General features: G+C 43.0%; 6 protein-coding genes across 12 annotated transcripts in view; 3 read left to right on the forward strand and 3 right to left on the reverse strand.

Annotated features, from left to right (window-relative positions):
- The first annotated feature begins 1144 nt into the window (after window positions 1-1144).
- Window positions 1145-12384, forward strand: epn1a (epsin 1a). 5 transcript variants are annotated; one of them, XM_053431732.1, is made up of 13 exons: window positions 1145-1236; window positions 3536-3695; window positions 4354-4456; window positions 4785-4943; window positions 5694-5822; window positions 6166-6286; window positions 6411-6592; window positions 6716-6787; window positions 7735-7818; window positions 7997-8294; window positions 8931-9095; window positions 9328-9570; window positions 10454-12384. In XM_053431732.1, the coding sequence occupies exons 3-13, from the start codon at window positions 4388-4390 to the stop codon at window positions 10918-10920; spliced, it is 1989 nt and encodes a 662-aa protein (XP_053287707.1). In that variant the 5' UTR covers window positions 1145-1236; window positions 3536-3695; window positions 4354-4387; the 3' UTR covers window positions 10921-12384. The 5 variants fall into 5 exon arrangements, with proteins under 5 accessions (XP_053287707.1, XP_053287710.1, XP_053287711.1 ...); XM_053431735.1 differs by having other exon boundaries at window positions 6411-6568; XM_053431733.1 differs by lacking the exon at window positions 1145-1236 and adding an exon at window positions 1256-1488.
- Window positions 12207-16827, reverse strand: foxj2 (forkhead box J2). 2 transcript variants are annotated; one of them, XM_053431738.1, is made up of 10 exons: window positions 16573-16827; window positions 15921-16266; window positions 15710-15784; window positions 15505-15600; window positions 15065-15217; window positions 14518-14965; window positions 14274-14423; window positions 14078-14179; window positions 13272-13613; window positions 12207-12905 (listed from the first exon to the last, which is right to left on the reverse strand). In XM_053431738.1, exons 2-10 carry the CDS (start codon window positions 16245-16247, stop codon window positions 12793-12795), a joined length of 1806 nt encoding a protein of 601 aa, XP_053287713.1. In that variant the 5' UTR covers window positions 16248-16266; window positions 16573-16827; the 3' UTR covers window positions 12207-12792. The 2 variants fall into 2 exon arrangements, with proteins under 2 accessions (XP_053287713.1, XP_053287712.1); XM_053431737.1 differs by having other exon boundaries at window positions 14078-14203.
- A 217-nt stretch (window positions 16828-17044) lies between these two features.
- isoc2 (isochorismatase domain containing 2) lies at window positions 17045-20013 on the reverse strand. Of its 2 annotated transcripts, none has more exons than XM_053431740.1 (7): window positions 19669-20013; window positions 19425-19506; window positions 18879-19003; window positions 18580-18792; window positions 17774-17844; window positions 17545-17662; window positions 17045-17220 (listed from the first exon to the last, which is right to left on the reverse strand). In XM_053431740.1, coding segments are annotated over exons 2-7 (594 nt in total). In that variant the 5' UTR covers window positions 19426-19506; window positions 19669-20013; the 3' UTR covers window positions 17045-17154. The 2 variants fall into 2 exon arrangements, with proteins under 2 accessions (XP_053287715.1, XP_053287714.1); XM_053431739.1 differs by having other exon boundaries at window positions 19425-19521; window positions 19669-20012.
- On the forward strand, window positions 19760-22498 carry atg12 (ATG12 autophagy related 12 homolog (S. cerevisiae)). The gene is made up of 4 exons (XM_053431741.1): window positions 19760-19927; window positions 21516-21652; window positions 21751-21813; window positions 22292-22498. The coding sequence occupies exons 1-4, from the start codon at window positions 19819-19821 to the stop codon at window positions 22349-22351; spliced, it is 369 nt and encodes a 122-aa protein (XP_053287716.1). The 5' UTR covers window positions 19760-19818; the 3' UTR covers window positions 22352-22498.
- Window positions 22499-25279: 2781 nt separating this feature from the next.
- Window positions 25280-26496, reverse strand: part of rcvrn2 (recoverin 2) — an 8790-nt gene continuing 7573 nt past the window's right edge. The window contains exon 4 of the mRNA XM_053432750.1: window positions 25280-25288. Within this exon, the coding sequence (XP_053288725.1) occupies window positions 25280-25288 (9 nt within the window). The remainder of the gene's footprint in view (window positions 25289-26496) is intronic.
- si:ch211-149k23.9 (germ cell-specific gene 1-like protein) overlaps window positions 25544-26496 on the forward strand; it is a 4721-nt gene continuing 3768 nt past the window's right edge. The window contains exon 1 of the mRNA XM_053432748.1: window positions 25544-25739. Within this exon, the coding sequence (XP_053288723.1) occupies window positions 25544-25739 (196 nt within the window). The remainder of the gene's footprint in view (window positions 25740-26496) is intronic.

Raw genomic sequence — 26496 nt, forward strand, 5'->3', positions numbered from 1 at the left:
CATGAGATTAGTGTTTCCAAAGCAGTGCAACAGCCCATTACAGTTATATAGTTTGCTTGAGTCATGCTGCAATACTTTCTTCGGTGCTGCAGCTCCCAGGAGAGAAGGCGAAGATAAAAGGATAAAGAGCAGCAGGATAAAAGGGGAGCGTGTAGCACACATGCATGCCAGCTGTTCCTGTGTTGTTCGGATCTGAAGGGCTCACTGTGTTTTATTTATGGTTCCATAAACAGGCCCCTGTGAGCAGAGCTCCTCTGGCTTCTCTTCATGCTGAAGATGCTTCAAGGACGCCTCTCTGTGGACAGTGTGAGCTACAGCATCACAAAGGAAGAAACCACAGTGTGACACATTTGTTTATCTCTGAGGTTTAGGGATGTGATTTCTGACTTTCATTAAGGTCCTGTTGGCTTAAATTAAAGGAGGAAAACATATTGCTTGTGGGTCTCAACATAATGTGACCAAAACCAATTATGTTGGTAATTATACTAATTGAATCCATCTTTTTGGGAATGTGCTCAAATGTGCTCAAAGAATTTTATTGAACATTGTCCATCATCATCCTGTTCTCAAAGGTTTCTCTGCAATAGACGATGAAGTCACTCACATGAACCATGCACTGTTCTGTACAATGTGTAAACAAGGTAAATCTTTTAGCACTGACCATTGTGTAACCTATTAATAAACATGTATATGTGAACCTGAATTGGGATGTGATTCTTTCCTCCTATATGACAGTATAATAATAATGATCATAATAATAATAATTGATTATTATTATATAATGATTATTATTAGGTGCTTTGCATGTTGTAAATTGTAGCAAGTTGAAGAATGGAGGGTTTGCAATAGGAAACAGATCAGAGGAATCCAAGGTTACACAGCATTAAAGGAGAATACAGAAATAGGAATGTTGAATGACAGATGAGAAAACGAACTGAAACCTTGTCAAATTATTGTAAAGTCGTTAATATCAGAGCTAGATTAAAAGTAAATAAATACAAATAAAAAAGCTGAAAATGTGATATATTTTTTATTATTTATAATATTAATCGTATTAATATTGTCCTGACTCGTTATCCTGAGCGTTATTTCTGGCGGTTAAAAATCGTAATGAATTATTCATGAGTGTCTACAACCAGCCCAGAGAAACAAAGCTACAGGGGGTGCGGTCTTTCCTGAAGCCGAGAACGGAAGCGGAAATTCGGCCATCTCCTCGTACACTCAAGCTACAGCAGGGTCAGTACACACTTTATTTGGATGTTTATCGGGGTGTGTCGTGCACAGTTTTTTGACATTTTGGCCGGTTGTCGGAGCGCGTGTGTTCCGCACTGACCCGGAGCAGGACGCGTTCTCGGTGCAGCTCGTTCGCTGTCGCGGACCTGTTTCCCAGCTGCGAACTGGCAGCAGCTAGCTGGCTAACTGCTAGCTGGCTAATCTCCACTAGCAGCAGCAGCAGCAAGTGATTTCCTCCATCAGTCACGCTGGCAGGTAACCTCCACCTTGGTCTCCAGTCCGGGGGATTCACAGCTGTCCCCGGGTCTTCCCTCTGTCCGATCATTCGCACACAGCCCCACTCCTCCGCACCCCTGTGAAAACTTTACCCAGACTCCGGTGGCAAAAGTGCTAGCCAACTGTTAGCTCAGGTTAGAATGGGCAGAGTCGCTTGCTAAGTGCTAATGGAGGCTAACAGCATGAAATGACAGCTAGCGTTAGTTGGCTAACAAGCTTTCCTTAATCCCCCCGAACAAGTGTTGTGTACGTGCACTTCCTGACCCGGGCGTGCTCGCGTGAACACTGTTAACTCACTTTGTTGTGGCCACTTAGTAGCTGCAGGGGGTTAGCATAACTAGCACCAGGATCAGCTGGCTAACCAGGGAGGTGTGACAGGGAGAGCTGCAGTTGTGTGTCTCTGATTGTTTGTCTGTGAGCAGGGCGGGTGGGGGGGGGGGGGTACCCTCCTCATTTGGCTGTGCAGCGTCAGCTGCATGCAAGTGAAAGGAAGAATATGCTAGCATGGTTTTAACACAGACTCCTTATCTAGTTGGGAGGCTAACAAACAGAGGCGTAGGTGTGTCTGTGATTTGCTGACAATTAATCATTGGCCACAACAGGTCAGTGAGCTCAACCCTGTCTGGCTGTGTTGTGCTGATCTATGTGATGAAACCCGTCTGTCGTTGAAGGAGATAAAGTGATTGGGTCTTTTCCTCTGTTGACTTGTTTCAGAGCTTTTACACATAAAGGTTGACACTTGATTTGTCCTCACGGTGTCTTATGGAGGAGACATGAGTGACTGAGGAGCCTGAGATACAAACAGCATGTTCTGTCCCCTTGATCAAAGATTAGATGGCGTGTCTGAACTTTGGTACAGAGCTTCAGGAGTCTCTGGGTTGACTTTTGCAATGGTTGCCTTATTATCACTTATGCAACATGTTCTCATATTTGGCTGGCCTACAAATCTATGCCAGCTAAATGTGTCAGACAGCTGTGTCCTCCTTAATGGTATCCACGTGTTTTAACGTGTATATTAGTTAAAATACACAGACTTTGTTAATATTTTCATTTATTTGTTTCAGTGAGAGGATGAATCTGGATAGCAACTATAGATGGTTCAGAGGGATCGAGTTCTATGCCACAAAATCATTCTCTGCATTTACACAACCACCGGTAGACGGGATGCGTTCATGTGAAATTCTCATCATGATTCAAGTGTTGCATTACACAAACAATTATTGTTATTGTTATTTTACCAGAACATGTTTCTTACCCTCTTGTCAATAATCTACTTTTGCTGATAACACAACCTCTAGACATGTAAACTACTGTTAATAACTGACAGGAGTACATTCGTGCTGTAGACAGATGCCCATGTTATACTGTAGTAATGTCTCACATATACTTTTTGTCAGTCTGTGTACCCTCACAGTTGGTAATTCAGTACTCATAGTTGTCCTCTTGATAAATTCTCTATCTCTCTGAGGCTACCAGATTTTGCAGCCTGGTAGTATGAATATAACTAATATTACTACTTGGTATGATGGCTATATGTTACTATGTAAGAGGCAGCAGAATTGAAACCTGAGGTTTTGCTTAGAAAAACTGTTTTGTTTCGTGTCATTGTTCATATCTGATGGAAAGATGAAGTGTTTTTAATTCGGCTAAACGCCCACTGCTCCAATTCAGGTTTTTTAAATTATAAGAATGAGGAACAACACAAGTTGTTTTCCTCGCTCCTGTTGGTTCCGGAGTAGTCTGTTCACACTACCTGATTCTTTACATGTAATAGCATTAAAAGCATTGAAAGGTCAATATTTTCTGGGTGAATGAGGCCTGGCTCTGATAAGTAAGATAAAGCGTATAATATGTTGTAACTCTCAACCATGTGTGTATCAGCAACTAACCATGTGATCTCTGTAGCTGAATATCTCCCTTGTCCTTATTTCATTATGGTTACTTTGGATTTATTCACCTTGCCTGTTTATTGTTATCTAACCACAATTAACTTATTTTTAACGTTGATCTCATTCTTGCTCCGTAGTTTTCATCTCCTTACGCCGGTAGTCCTGAGATCCGATGTTGTCACGGGAAGAACCAGACCAACTGAGACAAGTCACTCCGTGAATGAGTGGTGCGTAAGACCGGAACGAAAGAGACGCCAAGAGGAGGGACCCGTATTCTGGACCGTTCTCGTGTAACAGGTAGGCACGGGAATCGTCAGGGATCTCCCAATACGATACAATCACGATGCTTAGGTGGCGATACGATATGTATTGCGATTCTGTTGGTATTGCAATTCAATATTACGATTTCTTGTGATTTTTTTTTTTTAAATACTGGACCATGGAAAACAGTTGAATCATACCTTCAAATACAACACAGTCAAATTGACTTAGAGCTTTACAAGTTTTATTTCAAATATTAACATTAACTTAATGACTGCCGGGCAACCAATATAGAAAAAAATGAAGGTAAATTAAATAGAATGAATAAAAGTTTACTTAAAAATATCAACTTTGAAATAAACAAAAAGTAGGCTATGCTTCACTGTTGTTTGCATGTAGGCTATGCAAAGCTAGTGCTTGGGTATGTTTAGATTATTGTGCTAAAACAAGAGCTGGTCAGCATGCTCTGGGGTGAGGTTACTCCACCCGTATAAAACCAATAAATATGTTTAAAAAAAAAAAAATTCGGGATACAGCGTTCATAAGAATAGCGATTTGTAACTGATCGATTTTTTTCTCCCCATCCTTAGTAACAGGTGTGAATTCCTCTGCCGGTACCTGCAGTCACACACAATGCTTGTGGCTCTTTGTGTTGCGCTGCTTGTACGTTACGACTTTTCTTCTCTCTCGTCAGATTGCTGCAGAACTCGGGCGGTCATACTGTTGCCATGTCGACCTCATCGCTACGGCGACAAGTAAAGAACATCGTCCACAACTATTCAGAGGCTGAAATCAAGGTTGAGCGGCTTCTCTCTCTTTTACACCCGCATGGCTCATGACTTCACGACTTGATAGAAGCCCATGTATTTTTGCCACATGACTGAAATAATGCAGCTGCTGATAATTTAATATTTCTTTGAAGCGACCTCCTCACTCTTCCCCCCCCCCCCCCCTTCCTCCATGCAGTACGAGCAGATTTAATCAGATTATCCAGTCATTATTGTGGCTCTCTCAAGCTTGTGTCGTGATTGAGTTTGCATTGCTCCTAAGAACAGTGCAGCACATTATCACAGAGTTTCGGGTGGAAGATAATTGAAGTTTGTCCCCTGCTGCGTTATTGTCCAGGTTAGAGAGGCGACGTCCAATGACCCATGGGGCCCCAGCAGCTCTTTGATGTCAGAGATTGCTGATCTGACGTACAATGTTGTGGCCTTCTCTGAAATCATGAGCATGGTGTGGAAGCGCCTCAATGACCACGGAAAGAACTGGAGACACGTGTACAAGGTAAAAAAAACATTTGTGACAATATCTCACCCTACATATTGTTTATACATAATCAATACGTTGTACTAATATCGCATTACATCCCCAGAATGAGTATCATTATTCCAGTCTTGTGTTAGCACTTTTATGAGGTATAATGATGACACCAAAATGTGTCTAAATATATTCTCTAATTACTAAATTGTATACAATGCATTAACTGTCATATTATCTGTGTCCAAATTGTTATTGGAACGAAGAAGGGGTTTCATAGTGACCTACAACTGCATTTCTATGACTTTTACTTTACGTTCTTTCAATGTTATCACTGTAAAATGCGTTTCTATTCATGAATGCAATAATAACACTTGTTGAAACACTGTGATGACGCAGGATGACAATTATTGACAAGTGTTGAGAAAATCTCAACATACTCAAACTATAGAGTATGTTTTTATAGAAGTCGATGAGTAAGCAAGAGAGTGGTTTCAGACACAGCCCACATATTGCTGTGCTATTAAATGTATGGATTATATAATCTACTTTGTAATTGTAATGATTTTGTAATGTTTGTTAGCCTTTTTGAGTTTTTACATTTGAGTTATTTTGTGACTCCAAATCCTACACTAGCTGTTTGCTGTCTATTTGGATGTGAATGGATGTGGACTGTAATAATGTGACATGTTAACAGCTTTAATATTTGCATTTCAACTCCCTCTGTATAGAGATCTTTTACAGTGGCTCAGTCGTTGTGATTTGTATTTTCACCAGGCTATGACTCTTATGGAGTACCTGATCAAGACGGGTTCAGAACGTGTTGCCCAACAGTGCAGAGAGAACATATACGCAGTCCAGACCCTCAAGGACTTCCAGTTCATAGACAGAGACGGCAAAGACCAGGTACACAATCACGCCCATGCCCACAAAGCCGTACATACACGGGGAGTGATTAGTGAGTAAGGTCCACCTCTGTGGAATGCAGGCATGCTATGTCAAACACAGCGCTTGTGGTTTATTCAAGGACATTTCACAATGAGTTTCTGACCTCTTGTGCAAACATACAAAGGTATAAAAGTTTTATGGGTTGTTGATAACTGTAACTATGGCAAGGTTACTACACTACCAATAACCTGTTCAGTGTAACCAACGGCAATCGTTTTTAATATTTTGTGTCTCTGTAATATTTGACTTCGGCATGGTAATTGGTGCCATTTTATCGTTTGCAATACCTGTATTTTGCCAGGGGGTTAATGTGCGAGAGAAAGCCAAACAGCTGGTGACACTTTTGAAAGACGAGGAGCGACTAAGAGAGGAGAGGATCCACGCCCTCAAAACCAAAGAGAAGATGGCACAGACCTCCAGTGGTGAGATGTCTTCAGTGTTTAAACACCACTCTCAGAGTTGCAGTATTACTGCAGGGCCGTCAGTTCAGTGTATTCGATGACTTATGACAAGCTTTGTGTTAATGCATGTGAATTTCTCCTCTAGCCTCCTCAGCTCCCTCAGCACCTAGTCTGGGGGGCAGTTTGTCAGTGGGATCCCACTCTGGAGGGGCAGATCCTGAGCAGGCGTGGCCACAGAGCACCGGAGAGGAAGACCTGCAGCTCCAGCTGGCTTTGGCGATGAGTAAAGAAGAGGCGGAGCAGGTGAGTCCGAGCAGCCTATTGGAGGTACACAAAGCTATGCTCTGTTGCAGCAGCTATGTACACAGAGGGATATTACTGATATTATTCACTATACAATAAGAATAACCGAGACTTGCTCTCCCCATGTAACCCCCTGAACTCCCCCAGCCTAACACGGACCATCTGGAGGACACAGAGCTGCGCTATGCACTCACACTCAGCAAAGAGATTCAGCAAAAGGTCAGGGGCGCAGAGTGGTCCCAGCTGACTGCTCAGCCAGTCGGCAACCATCAACGTTTCTATCAATTTCTCAAACACATACCAATTACTGATCAATCAAGAATATTAATTCATCCTTGTATTTGTCATGTGTCATTTTCCTCAAGCTACAAATGTGCAGTTTACATTTACACAGAATTGTTGAGATAATTTAGTTTGCAACAATCTCACATTCTTTAATTTGCTTGTTATAATACATTGTGTGAATAGTAGGTGCTTTTCAAATCCTCGTCAAGATTAATTAAAAATTCATAGATGTGAGCACCTGAAAAATTGATTTCTTCTACTGGTTGAATTTGCATGGCATTGGCATATATTTATCATAATTGACTTAAATTGACTTGAATTAAACATTGGGTGGTTTATTAACACTGATGATCCTTTCCTCCCTTTCACCCTCTATGATAGCATGCAATCATCTGTAGTCCTGATATGAAATGCACACTTTACCTTCCATGCTACACCTCTCTCTTTGTTGCTGTGTTTACCGAGTGCCTATTGTTTGCAAGTGGTTACCCGCCTGCACCTACCGCACCTGTCGACGAGCCCATAACATATGGGTCTTAACAGGGTGATGCTGTTGTTATTGTTAGTTGAGAGGAATCAAACGTACGGCCTTTCAGTTCTCTTGGAGAGAAAAGTGTTTCCCTCACAGTAAACTCGGTCTGTTGCTCTTTGGTAGTCAGTCTTCCTTGTAATGAGGTTATCAGCTAGACCAGCTCTGAATTTGCCTATTCAACACAGCAAAAACAAATACAAGCACTCTTTTGAATTGATCTCAGTCGAGTTTTGTTAATTATCTGTTGATTGCAAATAATCATTTTCTATTGATCTTAAATTTGCACCTGTTGTGTGCTTTCTAAGGAAGTGTGTCTCACGTTGCTGACGTCAGTGTGTGTTATTGGCAGGAGGAGCGACTGCGCCGAGGTGATGACCTGAGGCTGCAGATGGCCCTCGAAGAGAGCAGGAGGCAGAAAGGGCAGCCAGAGGAGGTACGAGGAAAATGTAGTTTAGTTGATCCGGCTATGTGACCGCCCCTGCTGGTGGCATGAAGGTGGAACAGTAATGTTCCTACAGTTTGTACAGAATGGCAAGATGCAATAAAAGCAAACATTGTTTTTGACATCAGCTGCATGTTCTTATCTTTAATATATATATATTCTGGTTCAGGGTGCTCTGATGGAGCTGAGTGCCGTGGACCCCTGGGGGGCCGCTGGTGGTGCTGCTGCTGCTGCTGTCGCCCCTGTCGGCTCTGCAGGCCCCTCGCCTCCACACGCAGTTCCTGCGCTTGCTGTCTCAGGCGCGTGGGGTCCAGCACCCGCAGATCCATGGGGAGTAGCGTCACCCACATCTCCTACAAGTTCTGACCCATGGGGTGAGGGACCCCCACCATCCATAGCCCCTCCTACAGACCCCTGGGGAGAGACATCCAACAGAGTTAACCACGTGGACCCCTGGGGCAGCTCAGGTATGTCACGTATTGCCTCTGTAGCCTGTAAGGTTTGTGGAAATGTTGGTATGATTATCTGATAGGAATCGTGTCCTGCTCGGTGGATGACAGAGGACGCGAAAACCTGGAGTTTTACTCCTCTGTACTCCATCATTCCATTTCCTTCATACATATCATCCCTGTGACATTTCCTTTCACGCCATCATGGTGTCATATCTTCTCATCCACTCACATGCTTTCAGTTTGTTATGAGGAAAGCGAGCATGTTAAATCCATTCTCCCTCTGTGTCTAAACCAGGGATTTTATCCTCTTGTTTCTACTCAGGACTGACTGTGGCTGTGTCTCAACCAGAGATCTCTCTTCTCTTGCCCCTTTGTGCCCTTTCAATGAATGGGGTAGCTCTTTATTATCTCTCCTTTGCCTCCACTGAACTTCTTATAAAATAAATATTATAAACTAACATATGGCGGAGAGACATTTGAAATCTACCTTCATCTGTCCACATTAGTCCAGTCAGTGGTATCAGAGGTTAAGGAGAGAACCATCACTGTTGAAACCCAGCCCAGCTTCCTGCTCCCTCCTTGTTGTGCATTGTGCCTGTAATGTGTTGTGTTAACCCTCCCCTCCACTGCGTCTCCTCCCCTCCCCTGTAGCTGTGACCCCCCCAAGTGCCGACCCCTGGGGCCCCCCTGTGCCTCCCAGCACTTCCTCCTCAGGGGGGCCAGTAGACCCCTGGGCAAGCGACGGGCCTCTCCCTGTCTCTGACCTTGTCAACTCCGACATCTGGAGTGGCAACGCCAAACAAACTAATGGCACAGGTACATTCACACTAAAAGCTCCATGGACTCACAAACACCAAGGTACTGGTACATTTTCATAGATGACACATAAAACTACACACTTGTCAAGTGTATGCTCACAGAACAGTTGTCTCGTCCTACATTTCATCTTCCTCTAGTATGTGTTGTAATGCTGTTTTTATGTTGTGGTTAACTAGTTCAAATGTTCTTTCAGTGCCTGACTTGTTACTCCTTCATCCCCCCCCCTCAGGAGACCCAGAGCGACGAGGCTCCTATGCAACAGGCTGCAACAGCACAGGTTCACCGGTGCCCTTCGACCTGTCCTCTCTCGGTTCATCCCTTCCTGTTCGTAAAACGCCAGAGTCCTTCCTCGGCCCCAATGCATCGCTGGTGGATCTCGATTCTCTGCTGTCATCTAAACCCAGACCCAAACAGCCGCCACCTCCCTCTATCTCTTCCTCATCAGCGCACAATCCTTTCCTCCAGAACATAGGTAAGTTACAGCTACCGCATTAACTGAGTGTAAGAAGAGGAGCAAAATCTGCCGACTGAATGATGAGACTCATCATTTCTGGAAAGTGTTTTGCCTGATTAGTAAGACCCTGAAGAGCCGCATTAATTATACAGGTTAGGATGCCATCATCAAGTTGTTCATATTCATTATTAAATTCAATGAAAGGCAGCTGGCAGAAAAAGACCATTAGAATAAAATGCTGTCCAAAAGGATTAAATGAAATGTCTGGAACCATAACGCACTCTCATTAACTCTGGAAAGTAGAAAGTTTGGCTGGAAAAACAACTCTGTTGGTCCGAGCACAAATCAAAAGCAACATCATTTATGCAGCAATAGTGTTGGAAGCGCTGTTGGGACCTGGAAGAATTTGGCTCCTTGGTCCATGTGAGTGCGACCATAACAGAGATGATAATAAATGCCTTTTAAACCAACTGTGCCGCTATGTACAACGAAAAACTGAGGCTGTGCTAGAACTAACTAAGACAAGGTAAATACCCCGAATATATATATATGGCTGTACCGTATACAGATGTCATGCAAAATTGAAAAAATTGCTTTGTTCACTGTTCAGTCTCTATCTCTCCTGCCGGGCTGCTGACAGTGTGATCAGCTGGTTTGGGCTTGGGGAGTTTCCCATGACTTGTATGAAGTTCATGAAGCGGAGCTGAGAATATCAGAGTGAACAGAAACAAGTTGCACCCCCCTAATGACGTATCAGCAACTGTTTCCTCAAACCATAAAGAAGGTTGAGCGTAGAATAGGAGTAACTGTGCAGAGGTTGACCCCACAAAACTATGAGATGTGAAAATAAGAGTGATCTGACTTTTTCTCGTGCTGTCTAACCATAACCTCTGACCCTCAGGCTCATCTCCTGCTCCTGGCATGGCCGTAACTCCAGGCAGCACCATCTCCAGTCGGGGGGTCTCTCCAATACCTGCCTGCTCCAATCCGTTTGGCGTGGCCCCGCCCATGACCTCCATCTCACCTCAGCCCTCATCACTTGGCCTGAGTGGCCTCCGCAGCAGTCCTGTGCCTCCCAACCCCATGCTGGGCATGGTGCAACCCGGAATGGGCATGGGGCCAATGAATATGGGAATGGGGGCTCCAGGAATGGGCCTGGGCATGATGCAGGCCAGTCCCATGGGCATGCCCTACAGCGGTCTCTCCCCTATGGGCCACCCTGGCTCAGGTCTGTTTGGGCCCGGAGCTGCAGGACCTCCTCAGCTGATTTTGGGTGGGCCCACTGGAACGAGCGGGTTGATGGGGGCAGGAGGATCAGTGGGAGGTGGAGGAACGACGGGAGCCAGCACCAACCCTTTTCTTCTTTGAGGAAGTGTCACCACTCATTCGCTCACCTGTTTCAACCTCCTCTGTCGTATCTGCTGCCCCCATCATTCATCCCCCTTCAACACAATTTGTGTCCAAACAGAAAAAAATGTCTACATCTCTATATTTCAAGAAAAGAAAGAAAAAAAAAAGAAAAAAATCAAATTTCAAGTTTCTTTTCCTTCAAAAGCATTATTTCATTTCAGCATAATTTTCCACATTTAGTTATTCTCATTTCATTTTTGGGGTTATTTTGGGGCGGGAAAGAGAGATATATTTATTTTTGTTTTAATCCTTTTCTGTTCCGTATCGTTCTTCATGTTGTGTTTAATTCTGTTTTCGGTCCTGTCTAAGATGAAGGTAAGTCTGTGAGAGCCCGAGGCTTTTTCAGTAGTGTCACTCTTTTCTAATATCACTGCACTGAGAAAGAGACACTGGGAGAGGGGACATAGCCACTAACAAACTGAACAGAGAAACTCTTGTACCGGCCTCTTCCTCTTTTCTCCCTCTACAATGAGAAACAAACACTGAATCACTGAGGTGGAGCGAGTGCATGAGGGATGATTTTTAATGAGCCCTAGACTGAGATACGGACTGAAAATACTGCATTAACGTTTCAGGCACAATGTGGTCAAATATTTTCAACTAGTTCACTTTTAATTTAATGTAATATGTATTTTATTTTTTTCCAATTTTGGGAACAAATAAACAAGGAAAATCAAACACGATGCCATTTAAATCAAATGCTTATTTTCTTTTTTTCTTGCTGATTATTGTTGAAAACTAAAGAGAGCTCTGACGTCTGTGATCTGATGAGAAAAATGTGTTGAATGTGTGTGTGTGTGTGTGGCAAGATGAAGGCTCACGTGTGTGTGCGAGTGTGCAATAGTGCAGATGCCTGCTTCTGTGTATATGTATCAATATCTGTCTATTTTTTCTGTCTGATCTTATTTCAGTGACTCAGAAAAAATGAAATTCACATGTTTTATTTTTAAAAATTGTCACTTGTATTAATACTATATAATGTTGGGATTTCAAATGAGGTGTTATAAGGGTCAAATATTTCTCTGCCAACACAATTATTTTCCTCTGTTAATCAAAAACATTTGGATTATTATTATTTTTCTCCCAATCACATTTCAAATGGGATCCCTGGTGCTCAGGTGTCCGATCACTGCGGCCCTCGTTTCATCCCTCGTTCCTTGGGGGGGGAGGGAGAGCTACTGATGCTTCTCAAGAAAAAAGAAAATGACAATTTCAATGAAAAGAAGAAACGGGGACTTGACGACATGCTCCATGCTGTTATTTTAATTTAGTTAGATGCATTTATTGTTATTTTATATCAACAAGAAAATATCTTTTATCGGGTAAGGTTGAATTTTGTGTGGTGTTGACTGTGAACATTCACATTTGAAAAGTAAATGGAAAAAAGAAATTTATGAAATAAAATAAAAACACAGGACATTTTTGGCTTGTTTCATGTTTGCTCTGTAAATGACATATATACACATGATTTTTATTTTACTGCCGCAGTACGTTTACACTTTATTTTCTTTGGTGAACATGTTTATAAAAGTACAGTCCGTTAGAAAAGAGCACCCTGATAATTACCAGCAGGAGATGAGCCAAGCAGAACTTATTACAGCATATGAATTGGAATACAGGTGAAAAAACTTAATAACAATAATCTTAAACTTGAAATACAGCATTCAGTCTTATGTGACTCATCATGATCCCAAACTTGCTCTCAGAGAAGCTTCGAGATGCAAAACCAGGGAGGCAGCCTCTGCTGAGCGTTTAGTGAACTGTAAAGAGTCACGTCTCTTTGTAGAGTTGTTGTGTTCTACTCGTTTCTGTGCTCACTGGCGGTGATGGTCAACCCAGCAGAGAATCCCAGTCAAAGTCATCCTGGATCTCCTCACTGTTGCTGTGTAGATTCTTTAATGGAGGACGCTGCCGGGGAGACGCAGGGTGAGGCTGCATCCCAGCTGAAACCGAAACATGGGGCGAGAAGTTAGAGGAAGTGAGACAGTTTACAACAGTGACACCATTGTGGTCGACAGCAACTTAAAGGTTAGGGTCACATTTTATCATGCGTATCTCACAATCACATGTCCACATGTACATTAAGAGTCTTTGGTTTCCTTTGGAAGAAGAGAAAATATTTTCAGAACCAATATTCTTTCTTTTGAATATGGCAAAAAGTCCTAGGAGGACAGACTACAGTCACTACTAACTCTTGAAGTCAGACAAAAACATGAGCAAGTGCGTATTTGGGAGTTGTGTAACTCAGGCTCTGCTGGATCAAGTTTCCAAGAAAGTAACAAATTATGCAAATGGTTTCCAGCTCTTACCAGTTGTGTTTGCAGGCTGGGTCAGCTGCGGCCTCTGGAGCCCTGGTCCCTGCATGTGCAGGGGCCTCCTGGGCAGCTGACCTCCGACGGCAGTGGGAACTGTGTGAGCGTACGGGAGGGGTGACGGGTGGGTGAGGCTGGCGAGGGTTGGAGGCGGATTGGTGGTGAAGGGTGAGGCTTGCAATGGGTGAGGTGCACCAAGGGCTAGTGGAGAGTTATTCCCAGAGGTGATCATGCCTTTCTGAGTGAAGAAGCGGTTCAGAGAGTCACAGAGGGAGGTGAAGAGCGTCGGGTCCAGGGCCCAGTCGCACAGCTCCGCCTGCCGCATGCTCTCCAGCAGGTCTGGAGACAGAACATGAGGGAAATGTTAACAAATCCTCAAGAGAACAAAAACCCTTTGTTAAAAAAAGATCATACTTTACTGAAAATTTCTATCATGTGCAAATGTCTCAGTAATCATCATATTTATTGTTAGTTGTGAAAGATAAATATTTAAAAGGCTCTGTTCACCAAAATGATGAATAGCAGGAAGCAGAGATGATTCAAAGACTCATTTTTGAAATATGCATGACTCCATTTTCTGACGACAGATTGTCTCTTTAGTCATAATATTTGCAAAGTTATTTGGAAAAATGTGTTGCCACATGTTTTTGTAGCTATTACTAAGGCAATACTAATAATAACTCTTTAACTATCTAGGTTTTATCAGTTGAGTTCCAACCCAATAAAAGGTCGACCAGAGAGCATTAGCATCAGAGAGGCGATCTAACGACCAGATAAAACCCAAACCACCAAACAGCACCGACCTGGGTGACCCGACAGGTCGATGTTCGCCCAGTCCAGATTGGTGGCGATGCGGAAGCTCTCCTTCAGAGAATCTGGGCTGCTGAACCAATCAGGTGGCACCGCTGAGGTGGAAGACCGGAGGGTAACTTTAAAAAGCAATGAAAACATGTGGGCATGTTATAGATTTCACACAATTTGAGCATTGATGAGACTCACTGTATTGTGACGGAGGGTGTGCAAGCGGAACAGATGGAGCTGGTGGAGGAGCTGGTGGAGGAGCTGCAGGATGAGGAGACATCGGCAGCAGAGTTGGAGTGTGGAGGGGGGTAGTGTCATGGTTTGGGAATGTCAGGGGAGCAAAATCCGCTGGAGAGAAAAGGGAAATACAAGTTATTCATCCAGTCTGTCTGTAAGTGTGCAATGTGTCGTTTCTACACCACAACACACGGCTCCTACTCACACTGAGAGCCCCCCCTCTCTCGCATCGTCCGGACCAGAGACTTGAAGGATGCGTACAGGTCTGGTAAATTCAGCTCGTCAAAGGTGAAACGCATCGGGGGGTCAGCGGAGGAGTTGAACGAGACAACAGCAGGAGCGGCAGCAGACGAAGGGACAGCAGACGCTGAAGAGGGAGAGGGAGCAGACACGGTGCAAACAGGGGCCACGTGAGGAGCGTAGGAGAAGGTGGAAACGGGTCCTGGATTAGCAGGATAGGACAGAGCGGCCACAGAGAAGGAGGGAGCGGCTGGAGAAGATGAAGACATGTTGGCAGCAGATGGAGGTGGAGCACAGGGGACGGGGCCAGGTGGATAGGGAGGTGGAAAAGAAGTCATGGAGGACATGGGGGCCGCATGTGGACTAGCTACTGGGGGACTTGAGACGGGGCTCGGCAGGTAAGGTGACGGTTGCTGTGAAGACAAAACACAGGATGACACTTTGATATGAGTATTAGTTCAAAACCATTTAGTGAAGTCAGTGGTGGGAAATAATAAGGGGGGTGGCTCCACCTTGCGTGGGGGAGGAGAGAGGGAGGCCGACCGGGGTGACTGCTGCTCCATGGCTCCCAGTGGCTCCATGTTTAGAAGCTGGTGGTTGGAGGCCGGTCGATGATGATGTGGGGAGGGACCTCTGTCCATTTGTGTCCCTCGTACTTCAGGAACCTTTAAGACGTAAGCGAATGAAAATGCTAAGTTAAAGTAACAATATGCAACTCTTTGAAGTTTACTTAACCATAAGAGCCTGTTCACTCAAATAAGAAGATAGAAACATGTGGACTAAATTCTGTCCAGACAGGAAAACAGGTTTGAGACATCTGCCTCCACCGCACTGTTGTCCAGACGAAGGACATATGGTCAGCGGTTTTCATAGAGACCTTTACTTTACACTTCATTGCTGTCTGTCAATTTGACAGATATGATGGTTAACGATTGAGTCAGTGATAACGTACATCCTCACGCTCCTCTTCCTCCTCCTCTGGATACGGACGCTTAGGTGCCCGCGTTTGATTCCCCTCCGCAGGCCCGTCCATCGTCCAATAGGAACCCTACGAACACAGTACCAGTAGCTTTACACTCTTTTAAGTAATCTTCATCTCACATGATGCAAATACCAATAAAAATACAAGCTCTCATCAGCATATGACGATAATTCACCTTTCCAGGGTCGTTCTGTGGCCGAGGAACTTTCCTGAAGCATTTATTCAGAGACAGATTGTGGCGGATGGAGTTCTGTTGACAAAGTTAGTAGCACAAGTCACTCCTGCATTAGCTGCTGATACAAAACCTTAATTTAAATGTGTAATCAAACTTTGAATGTGCTTCTTTTTGAGTTACCAACAATATGTTGCTGTACTGTAAAGATTACCTTCCACCCACGGCCTGCTCGGCTGTAGTAAGGGAAGGTGTCACTGATCCAGGTGTAGATGTCATTCAAACTCAGCTTCCTCTCGGGGGCAGCTGCGATTGCCATGGCGATGAGAGTAGCGTAGCTGTGGGGGGGTTTCCCTTTACAGTTAGAAGGGGCAGGGTCCTGCACAGAGGGAAGGAAATCCCCCCTCTCCCTCCCCCTGTCTTTCTTCTTGTCCCTCTCGCCTCCTCCGCTTCCTCTCTCTTTCCCCGAACGCAGGCTGCTGACTCCCAGCTGAGGCAGCCAGTCAATGCTAGTGAGACTCGAGCCCAGGTCAGAGGACATTGTCTCTTGTGTCCAGGGTCTGGGGGATCAGAAGAGGACGTACTGGATCAGATTGGCTTTGTGTTTATCCTGGGCACTCATGAAGGGAACAGAAAAGCTGTGGTGGATCCTCTCCGAGTAATGGAACACTGTCAACCGCTCTTTTCCTGTACTTCCAGTCAGTGTCAGCTACAAACCAAGAAGCTCACACACACACAGGACACATAGTTCTGCTCTGTTATCTCACTATTCACTAGCGATGACATTGCATGAATGTGTCTACACACGTTTGACCCAATTCCACCTAGATTCCCCAGTTTCTGAGGAAGAGGAATGACTTGCTTACCTCTCTGTAGACACTCGAGGCCCAAGGCCTTACGAAGAGTTAATGTTTGATGTCATCAGTTGTGCACAACTGCAGACAAACTGGTTCCCGTCGTGCTCTTCAGATCTCTGTCTTCATCACGCCGATCCCAACAAGGCCTTAATTCATACCTTCGGCTGGTTGAAGTTTGTGTATCTTTGAAGGAATACATACAAAAACTTATCCGAGAGCTTCCTTTTTCTTTCCCTCCCTTTCCCCCCCTCCCTCTGACTCTACCAGAATGACATAACTCGCCCCTCCTCCTGCGTGACCTCACTATTTGCACCCCGCCCATGTGAGCTAGTCCCACCTCTTCAGCTTTCACCAACGTTTTCTCTAGCCGAGGGCCTGTCAAGTTATCAGAGAACACAGAGAAACAACCTGAAAGCTTTGCACCTGGTCCTGTCACACAAGGCACAAGGGTTTGATTCAGAAACATAAACACAAAAACACATTTTTGTAGCAGTTAACCTTTATTGAAGCCATTCATCAGTATGAGTGAAGCAGTAACATCCTGTGTGTGTATGTTTAAGGGTTTATGGAGCAGAACAGGTGGTGGTCTCTCTACAGTGTGCTGGCGAAGGCGAGGAGGTTGGTGTCAGGGGACGGATGAGCCATGAGCTTCTGGATCTGCCAATAAAGTTGATACAAATGTATTAGACACTTTCTATATTTAGACTGGCAGCGTGCACAGAATGAAACCAGTTTTGATATGTTAGTGAAGACAAGATGGCAGCTTTACAAACACAAAGGAAATGCATCACAGTCTGGCCTGTGTCTCACCGCACCCTGGTTGGTGATCAAGGTTTTAGGCAGTTGCAGAATTTATTTAGCCAATTGTTTTTGAGAGCAGTCAGCAGACTTATTTTTCTTTGGCACATACTGTCTGTCATATATTAATGACACATCTTAAATTTTAAAAGCATTGAATTAGAGCAACAGAGTAGTGAGCACCTCCTTGAATTTGGGGTGTTTGGCATCTTGGACCAGCTGCAGCAGAACAGCCTCCGTGGTGGTGAGGTAAGCTCCGCTCTGCTTCAGTCGTGACAGAGCAAACAAGCGATCTGTCTGGCTGTAAGAGGGGGGGGGGAAGACACACAAAAGTCTGTCATCAGACAATCTATAATTCATACAGGAATAAAAGAGCCTACTCAGTGTAAGTGATGACGATGTTGTAAGGTACCTTCTGGATGAGACGGCATCAGCTACAATGTGAACCTCCATTCCCCTTTCAAGCATGTCAAAGGTCGTGCACTGAGGAAAAGAGCAGACGAGTGAAGGACATGTTTTTCCTAAACACTCATCATTCATTAACTACAACTGTGGCAGCTCTGTGACACACTACGCTTGAAAACTGACCTAACTAGATAATAGGATAACTACAAAAATGTAATCATCTAATCATCCGTCACAACCTCACATCCCTCATACTCAAAGTTTGTCATTTTTTTAAGAGCAAAAGTTTCTTTTAGCAGCCTAAATTACATAAACAATCCACTCAAAATGATCGTAGAAATGTTCTTAAGAGGTTGTTTCAGTAATCACTAAGTTCTCTGGGAAAAAAAGCCTGGTTGCCGGAAAGCAACAATAAATTGAGATAAAATAGCAATAAATACAATTTCTGCTAAAATAGTTTTATTACAAATTGATCTAGGAACCGATGATGACACAATGATATTTTTAAGCTTTGTCTTAGAGCTGTAGGAAAAACAACTGGAGACTCAAACCGACACATATGGTTTACTTATAAGTAAGCAACACACTTAAAATCACTAAACTTAAAATGAATGTCAGATTAAGTGGGAGGAAAGGGTTCTTCACTGAAGCTTGATGATGTTCACGTCAATGAAAACACACACCGGGTACGAGATGAACACTGCTGTCAACATGAGCATAATCGCAACTTGCAAACAAAAAGCCTCCACTTTTATGATGCACACAAGGAAATAGTGTCATTTCTAAACCGCACAAATGGGCATGTGATCTCACCGCGATACAGGCGTGTGCCTCGATTCCACAAATAATAGCCTGTCTGGGATTTCCAAGGGCCTGCAGCTCCATCTCCACGTCATCGATCATCATGGTGAAGGCAGTCTTAGCATGAGCCTTCAGGTCCTCCGCTCCCAGCTCTGGCACCGTGGGACCCAAACCTCTAGGGTACTGCTCTGTCAGGATGGTGGGGATGCCCAGGAGGCGACTGGCCTGTGCACCGGAGGAGAGAGTTAGCGGATGTGCTGTGCGTAGTCGCTGACAGGTTTGTAACTGGTGCTACAGGGAGTGCAACCGACCTGGAGCAGTCTGGCTGCGTTGCTCACGATGTTGGGGAACTGGAAGATGTTGGGCCTGAACTTCTCCTGCATGTCGCACAGGAAGAGGACGGCATCCTTGGTGGAAAGTCTGCCGATGTTTGCCACTGAAAGAGCAGGGTCAGAGGAAAGTTATTCTCAGAGGACACACGGTGATGTGCCATGTTTCATCATCGATAAAGAGATTCAAAGAGTGTGTGTTGAGATTGATCAGCCACAGAACATCTAAATAGCACAGAAATAAACTTGCCGTGAAATAAATATGTACATCTAGATGCAAATTAGTGGCTGTAGCTGCTGTGTTTGAAGATTATTTACCAACTGGTGAAAATGACAATGAACTTCTGAGTTCCTTTTTTTTAACAATGGCGCATTGAATGAAATCCCAGGAGGAAACCGGTTTGTTTTGCTTTGCAGAAACATTTCCTCCCTGGCGTCGCCCTGTGTCATTATTAATGAAACCCAACGGTGTCACAGCTTAACTCAAACTTGACAACAGTGTTAATGAAGTACACAACGAGGACTTACTGTTTTCTGTCTGACTGCTGCAAGTGTGAGGAGACGTGAGTCCAAAGTTCAACTGTCAAGTAGTATTACCATGTGACCGCCCCTGTGGAACACGTATCTGTTTTATTCGTGGAAAGAGACAAATGACAAACGCATCAAACTGTTGAGCAGAACCTTAAATCACAAGATGAATCAAATATGCTAACGACTGAATTAAGTAGAAACGTCATTATCAACAAACCACAAAGTCAAAACAGTAACCAACCTAGCATGTAGCTAAGAGGAAGAGCACCAACGCCAGCCCTCAGTTATTGACCAATAGGAACGCGCGTCTAGGAGATTGATTTTTCTCTGAACCAATAGCGGCCAGAGATGCTCCAGAGCCACCAGCTAACACCGCCGTGCTAACGAGAAGATGTCGGATACTGCGGAGTCACCGACGGAGCCGCAAAAAGAGGAGCCTCAGAAAGAGGAGCCCCCGCCTCCGGCAGAAGAGTCAGCGACAAGCGAGGACAAGAAAAAGAGTAAGAAACGATATGTATGAAAACGAATCAACGAGGACTGTTGTTTACTAAGGAAACGGTTCAGGGTGTGTGACGTGAGGAACAAGTCACAGAACGTTTAGCCAATAGCGTGGATGCTTGGTGTCCGGACAGCCAATAAGCATTCAGCTTCTTCACATGTGCCACTACCGGTTTGGGGCACGGCTAACGCCAATGCTAATGTTTATGAAGACAAAAATATTGTCTATTTACTGCTAATACCAATAACAACGGCTTGTCTGGTACCTACGTTAATGAGGCTTAGTTAGCTGCAAACTGCAAAACTGTCAGTTCACTGTGAAATGTCTTATTTCACGTTCTGGGTTTTATCTTAAGTTTGATCATGAATTGCTGTAAATACTCAGCAACACTTCACCTAGACTCCTCGTCCTGTCTTAAACATTTACAAGTAACATATAAACATTTAATAAACGTGTTTAAACGCACGTAAATGTAGATCTGAACATCATAAGATGAGATATTTAGACTTTTTTGATTGATCTCATTACATAAAATACAACAAATCCATTTAAATAGCTTTGTGTTTAAGATTGTAATCTCATTCACAAACCTTCCTTTTAGATTCATAACACTATACACTGAAAAAGCAGATCTGCACTACTGGTATTTAAGTTTTCAGTGAAATCCAAGTTTTCAGTCGCAAGTCCCTCATTGGGGCAGATTTTTTGACAAAAGTGAAACTTAGAGCTTGTGATAAGTCTTTTCATGCAGGTTCTGGGGAAAGCATTTCAAAATTACTCCAGCATCCAATTATTTAATGTAGAATTCTAATAAATCAAAACAGAGAGCAATCAGGAGGAGACTTATGGGCCGTAACAACAAATTGCTTTGGTAGGTACCTTTCATTGATTATTTTATTACAATCAAAACTGCGATTAATAACAAAGAAGCAGACATTTAATTAGCAACAGTTTTTATTTTTATTTTATAGGAAAAGTACGAAAAATAAACCGTTGCTTCTTTCAGCGTTTCAAATGTGATGATGCCTTTTCTTGTCCATTTCTGAATAGCTTTATGTTTTGAAGTGACGTCTTGATAAAACAACTATTATGAAGATTTAAGCTCTGGAGCTGTATGAAGACATTTTCACATTTTTCCAACATATAAGCTAAGAATAATTATTACTTACAGACTTTGACAAAAGTGAAACTTAGAGCTTGTGATAAGTCTTTTCATGCAGGTTCTGGGGAAAGCATTTCAAAATTACTCCAGCATCCAATTATTTAATGTAGAATTCTAATAAATCAAAACAGAGAGCAATCAGGAGGAGACTTATGGGCCGTAACAACAAATTGTTTAAAAATAGGGATCCACAAAATGATTCTATATAAATCACTGTTTGTAGAGGCACCTCATTCTATAGTGGCCTATTATGTTGTCTACAGAACGCCTGCAGTCATAGCTCTGGTTTTTCTTATTGTGCTTTGGAAGATGTGCATCAATGGATTTAGCAGGATTTCTCGAGAATTTTCCAAACAGTACATGTCGGGATTTGCCTGGCGCCGGGCGACTGCAACAATTTTTCACTCTTATTTTCTCCACTTTCTAGTCGATGTGCTGTTGAAGGCCGTGGGAGACACTCCTATCATGAAAACAAAGAAGTGGGCAGTGGAGCGTGGGAGGACGGTGCAGTCCCTGTCACAGTTCATCACTCGTTTCCTCAAGCTTGATGCCACTGAACAACTGGTGAGAGATGTGTTTTTCTAACCAGCTTGTTAATGTCCAAACATCATGACTTGAGCAGAGATGTCTTTACATGTCTATCTTTTCTTTCTTTTTTTCAGTTCATCTATGTTAATCAGTCTTTTGCACCCTCACCGGATCAAGACGTAGGAATCCTTTTTGATGTAAGTACATGATATGACTTTACCATGTGGATATAATCAAATATTAGAATGAGGTCCAGGCCTTTGTGGTCGATGGGTCATTTGTTACAGTAACCAGCAGAGGGGGCAATAAACTGGAAGCTCCATGTGTCACATGCCAAAAATCCTTGGCCACTGATTAATGTCTTGTTAAGTAACAGCAAAGACCTCAAAGGCCACAACTCTCAGTGGACTTTTGAAAATCCCACTGTGCTCAGAACATGACGGCTCAAATTATTTTCTTTAAGGCCGACTAATGAAGACAGTTAACATCTGAAAGTGTTAAATTATTTAGGGTTTTTTTTGTGCTATTTTAGAAGCGGATAAAATCTGTTTAAAATTACTTTTTATGCAAACAGTTAATTTGAAAGCGTCTATCAGTAAAGTAAAGTTGGAACTATTCTGACATGACTTCTGTATTTTATTTAATAACCTTGTCTTCTTTCTCTCTGTCTTTCAGTGTTTTGGTAGCGATGGAAAGCTGGTTCTACATTACTGTAAATCTCAAGCCTGGGGTTAAACTCCCTCTCCACTTTTTTTGTTTACCTCTCCTCTCTTTAATTCATCCTCCAAACCTGCACACTGATACTTTTGCTTCTTTACCATTTGTTTTCATTTGAGCTTTGTGTATATACATACTGTAAATAAATTATTGTGACAACTCAAAGCTCTTTCCCCTGTTTTTTCTTCATCTTTTCCTTTTTTTGTCGTCACATTTGGCACACACAACTTGTTGGCACAGGATTTGGCTTTGCACAGCACTGGGGCTGATTAGGGCAAAATCACAGGCACAAGTCAACTCATATGGATGCTGGCTCACCATCTCATCCATCCTCTTACTGTAATAATTACATATCGGGTGAAAGACAGGGTTGTGTTTGAGTGGGACTTTCACCTGTGATGAAAGTTTCCCGGAGGTTGAGATGGAATCACCTCTGCAGAGGGACAGACGCAGGAAGAGAGGGGGCACTGCAGGAACAGATGGACTTAGAGGGATTATATGATTCAGGATGGGTTTGTGACATAAATTCCCAAGAAAGACAGAAACGAGAGTAGAGTGGCATGGAGACAGACACTCTGCTCCATCAGTCGAGCATCTCCATCCGACTATTGGCTGGGAGGATTTAAGGGGGAGTGTGGCCGGAGAGGTAAGGGGTCACCGATGCTCATACTGGAGGAGGAACGCTGGTTACACGTTTGGAGGGAAAAGACGAACGAAGTGGCACGGGGGCATCTGTTCAAGATGGAGCAACTGAAATCTAGTTCTTAAGGAGCTTTTTGATTAAGGGCTCTTAACCCGAAGCAGAGATAACCGAGGATGGTAGGTTCAGATGACTGCAGGAATTCAAAGATGTTTTACTGTGGTAGTTACTTCTTGTTTGACCTGAACTATGCCAGGGAAGCTTTGGTAGGTACCTTTCATTGATTATTTTACTACAATCAAAACTGAGATTAATAACAAAGAAGCAGACATTTAATTAGCAACAGTTTTTATTTTTTTATTTTTGTTTTATAGGAAAAGTACGAAAAATAAACCGTTGCTTCTTCCAGTGTTTCAAATGTGATGATGCTTTTTCTGGTCCATTTCTGAATAGCTTTATGTTTTGAAGTGACGTCTTGATAAAACAAGTATTATGAAGATTTCAGCTCTGGAGCTGTATGAAGACATTTTCACATTTTTCACAACATATAAGCTAAGAATAATTATTACTTACAACCTTTAAACAAGTACATATTGCTTTCCTTATTTGCTTTATATAGATTGAGCTCCTGTTGGTAATAGGACTTTGAGACAGATGACAACAGGATGCAGGTTAAATAAGGCAGAACATCTGGGTCCAGTTTTCTATCTGACAAACTTATTATTTCATCCTAAAACATATTAATCTCATGTTTATGGCATGATCCAGCGGATGTTGGAAAAATGTAAGCCTTATTGAGAAATTAAAATATTGACAGATGTTGGTAATTGCAGTAGAATCTTGACTGGATTAGTTTTCATCCTGTTCCTCACGCTGCTCTATTTACTTCTACTGGACACAGTGGATGCTCAATGAAATCTAATTGTAATTGATTGGTAATGTAAACTGACAGTGACAGGCTGCTTTTACTTTACCTTCAACCAGGAAGAAGAAGCAATGAATAATTACCAATGCAGTTAGTATCAGGTTTTCAGTTAATGCTGAGAGTAGCGTTACAGTAGCAGTTATAATAATAAAATAAATGTAAATTTAAAGTTCATAGATCTCAGAATGCACATAATGCAGACATTTAAAAGTGTCTTAGTCGCTGATCATTTACAAGTTAACACTTAACTGATACAGAAAACACATTTATACAGATTTTATGTTTTCAACATTGACAAACTTTAACTAATCGCTCGCAATGTAATGCTATAGATGTCCCAAGCTGTTTTTGAATTTAAATGTTGCTTTTTTATTTGTCAACAATATTTAAATATCAGAAACCAGCATGAGTGGGTAAATTCTCATATAGATCTGTGGTTTGACCAAATTCCACTTCACCTCACGTGTGCTCTGCAGGGGCTGTGGGCTGACAGGGAAACATTGCATGAGAGAAAGAGACAATAGACATGGTCGGAGTGAACTTCACACTAAAATACACCTAACACAAACAGATTAAAGCAGATTATCAGGGATTTACTTGCAAAAATTTCATTTAGATCTGTGGCTAATCCATAATTTCATCAAAAAAAGTAATCTCTTGTTTTTGCCCCCCTCTCTTGTCTCACGCGCAGGTTCAGGCGGTGGAGCTGGTAATGAGTCGCAGGGTCAGGCCCGAGTGTGCAAATCAGGGCGCAGGAAGCCATTAGCCCCGGCACGTTACTTATTCTGCCATGACCCCCTCCTTGTAGGCGAGTGGAGAACCCATGTGACCTCAGGCCGTGTAATGACTTGCACGGGCATTCAACAAAATTAAATCTCACCATATGGGCCCCTTGCTGTTTGTCCTTGTGTGCTCCATTCAACCTCTTAATAGCACTCCCTTATTAGATAATGAATCAGTTTAAAGGATGCCCTCTGTCTCCACTTCAGGTGCAAAACTTTTAATCCTAAACGTCAGTATTTTTAAATTACATCCTGCTTATTCGGTACAATCCCACTGATTAAACACATGCACACAAAAGGGTCTGCATGTGCTGAGTTCACCGGCTGCACTGGTCACCTCACTCATCCCAGGGATCAATAGCAGGATGTCGCATTAAAGCTGTCGGCTGTCATGTCCTTGCATCCCACTCCTCTCTCCTTCGGTGAACCATCGGCTACCTAAATCCTCTCATGTTCATTTTTTGTCTTCCATCTGTCCTCCCCCACGTGTATCAACTTCAGAGCATCTTATCCTGCTCCCCCCTTTCCCCTCCCTCCCCTCCCTCCTCCTTGTCCTCTCTCTTAGTCGTTCACTGTTTCTCTTCGTCAGCTTTATTTTGTTATCTCCTCTCTGTGCTGTTATGTCACGTTTATCTTTGCTTTCCATTCAAACCTGGCAGCTCATCACCTCTTAAAACCTCCACAAAGCATCTGTCCTTCCCTCCTGGCTCAATCTGTGACTGTTTTCATACCCTCTGTCCTGTTTGACTTATCTCCGCGTGCCCTCTCCCCCTCCTGCTCTCTCTCTCTCTTTGCCTTACTTTCTCCCCACCCCTCCCACCCTCTCACCCTCTCTCTCTTTCTCAAACCATCCCCCTGTGGCCATGCTGGAGCGTATGTCCCGTCGCGCCCGCTCCCTGCTCTCCCTGACCTTGACCACTCTGGCTCTGGCCCTGTCCATCCTGGCTCTGTGCACCTCCTACTGGTGTGAGGGCACTCACAAGGTGGTCAAGCCCCTCTGCCTGTCGCCTGTCAAAATGAAGAACTGTGGTCAGAACAACAGCGAGCCTTACACCACAGGTACTGAACTGTCACACTCTCACCTCTGCACATCGGAAAGAATTTTCTATACTTCCCACTTTACTCTTTCTCTTTATTATTCTTTCTTGAATAGGCTGTAACTACAGCTGCTTTTCTTTATCACTGGCCTTTAGACACAACATCTAGATATTTATATATATTTAAATTGATCTGTTTATCTAATTCGTTTGGAGGTTCAATAAAAACTTTGCTAAACTTTGTATTGAACAAAAATCACATCTAATTTTGATAAAAATCAATTTGTATTTTGTCACTCTAGAGATTTTATAACCTAAACAAGTTGATAATAGCATTGCAAGAATGTTAAAGTACTCCATTACATAGAAAAGTATATACTAAACAATATATATTATTTTTGAAATATGCATGACAATGTATCAGCATGCAGTACTGTAATCTTGTATCCGGTTGAGATTGAGATCATTTAACTATTTAACTTGCTCTCGTGTTTTCCAAACTGATCACAGGTTTTTTATGTAAAATGTAAATCTGCACAGTTACTCCAGTACTGTAGCTGCTCAGGACATTTTGTGAAGTAATAGAGCAGTATTAATATTTAAATACTCAAGCAAAGTTATAATACTTTAATACCATTATTTATTACTTGATTAAATGTGTTTCCTAATGTTCTCCACTGGTGAACAGGAGCATCGGCAACATAGAGATTTGAATTTTCCAAAAGGAAAAATGTCCTTCCTGTCGGCTCAGAACAAGTGGATACAGCTTCAGCATTCAG

This window comes from Pleuronectes platessa, chromosome 10, assembly GCF_947347685.1.
Source record: "Pleuronectes platessa chromosome 10, fPlePla1.1, whole genome shotgun sequence".
Classification (NCBI taxonomy): Eukaryota; Metazoa; Chordata; class Actinopteri; order Pleuronectiformes; family Pleuronectidae; genus Pleuronectes; species Pleuronectes platessa.

Coding starts and splice junctions, on each gene's coding strand:
- epn1a (XM_053431732.1), top strand. CDS start 4,388: ATGTCGACCTCATCGCTACGGCGACAAGTAAAGAACATCGTCCACAAC. Junction 4,457..4,784: donor ATTCAGAGGCTGAAATCAAG/GTTGAGCGGCTT, acceptor GTTATTGTCCAG/GTTAGAGAGGCGACGTCCAA. Junction 7,819..7,996: donor AGAAAGGGCAGCCAGAGGAG/GTACGAGGAAAA, acceptor ATTCTGGTTCAG/GGTGCTCTGATGGAGCTGAG.
- foxj2 (XM_053431737.1), bottom strand. CDS start 16,247: ATGTCCTCTGACCTGGGCTCGAGTCTCACTAGCATTGACTGGCTGCCT. Junction 14,966..15,064: donor TCTCTCCTCCCCCACGCAAG/GTGGAGCCACCC, acceptor TTGTCTTCACAG/CAACCGTCACCTTACCTGCC. Junction 12,906..13,271: donor CCAGCCTGCAAACACAACTG/GTAAGAGCTGGA, acceptor TTTCGGTTTCAG/CTGGGATGCAGCCTCACCCT.
- isoc2 (XM_053431740.1), bottom strand. Junction 18,793..18,878: donor ACGCAGCCAGACTGCTCCAG/GTCGGTTGCACT, acceptor TCCGGTGCACAG/GCCAGTCGCCTCCTGGGCAT. Junction 17,663..17,773: donor GATGCCGTCTCATCCAGAAG/GTACCTTACAAC, acceptor CCCCTCTTACAG/CCAGACAGATCGCTTGTTTG.
- atg12 (XM_053431741.1), top strand. CDS start 19,819: ATGTCGGATACTGCGGAGTCACCGACGGAGCCGCAAAAAGAGGAGCCT. Junction 19,928..21,515: donor AAGCGAGGACAAGAAAAAGA/GTAAGAAACGAT, acceptor TCCACTTTCTAG/TCGATGTGCTGTTGAAGGCC. Junction 21,653..21,750: donor TTGATGCCACTGAACAACTG/GTGAGAGATGTG, acceptor TCTTTTTTTCAG/TTCATCTATGTTAATCAGTC.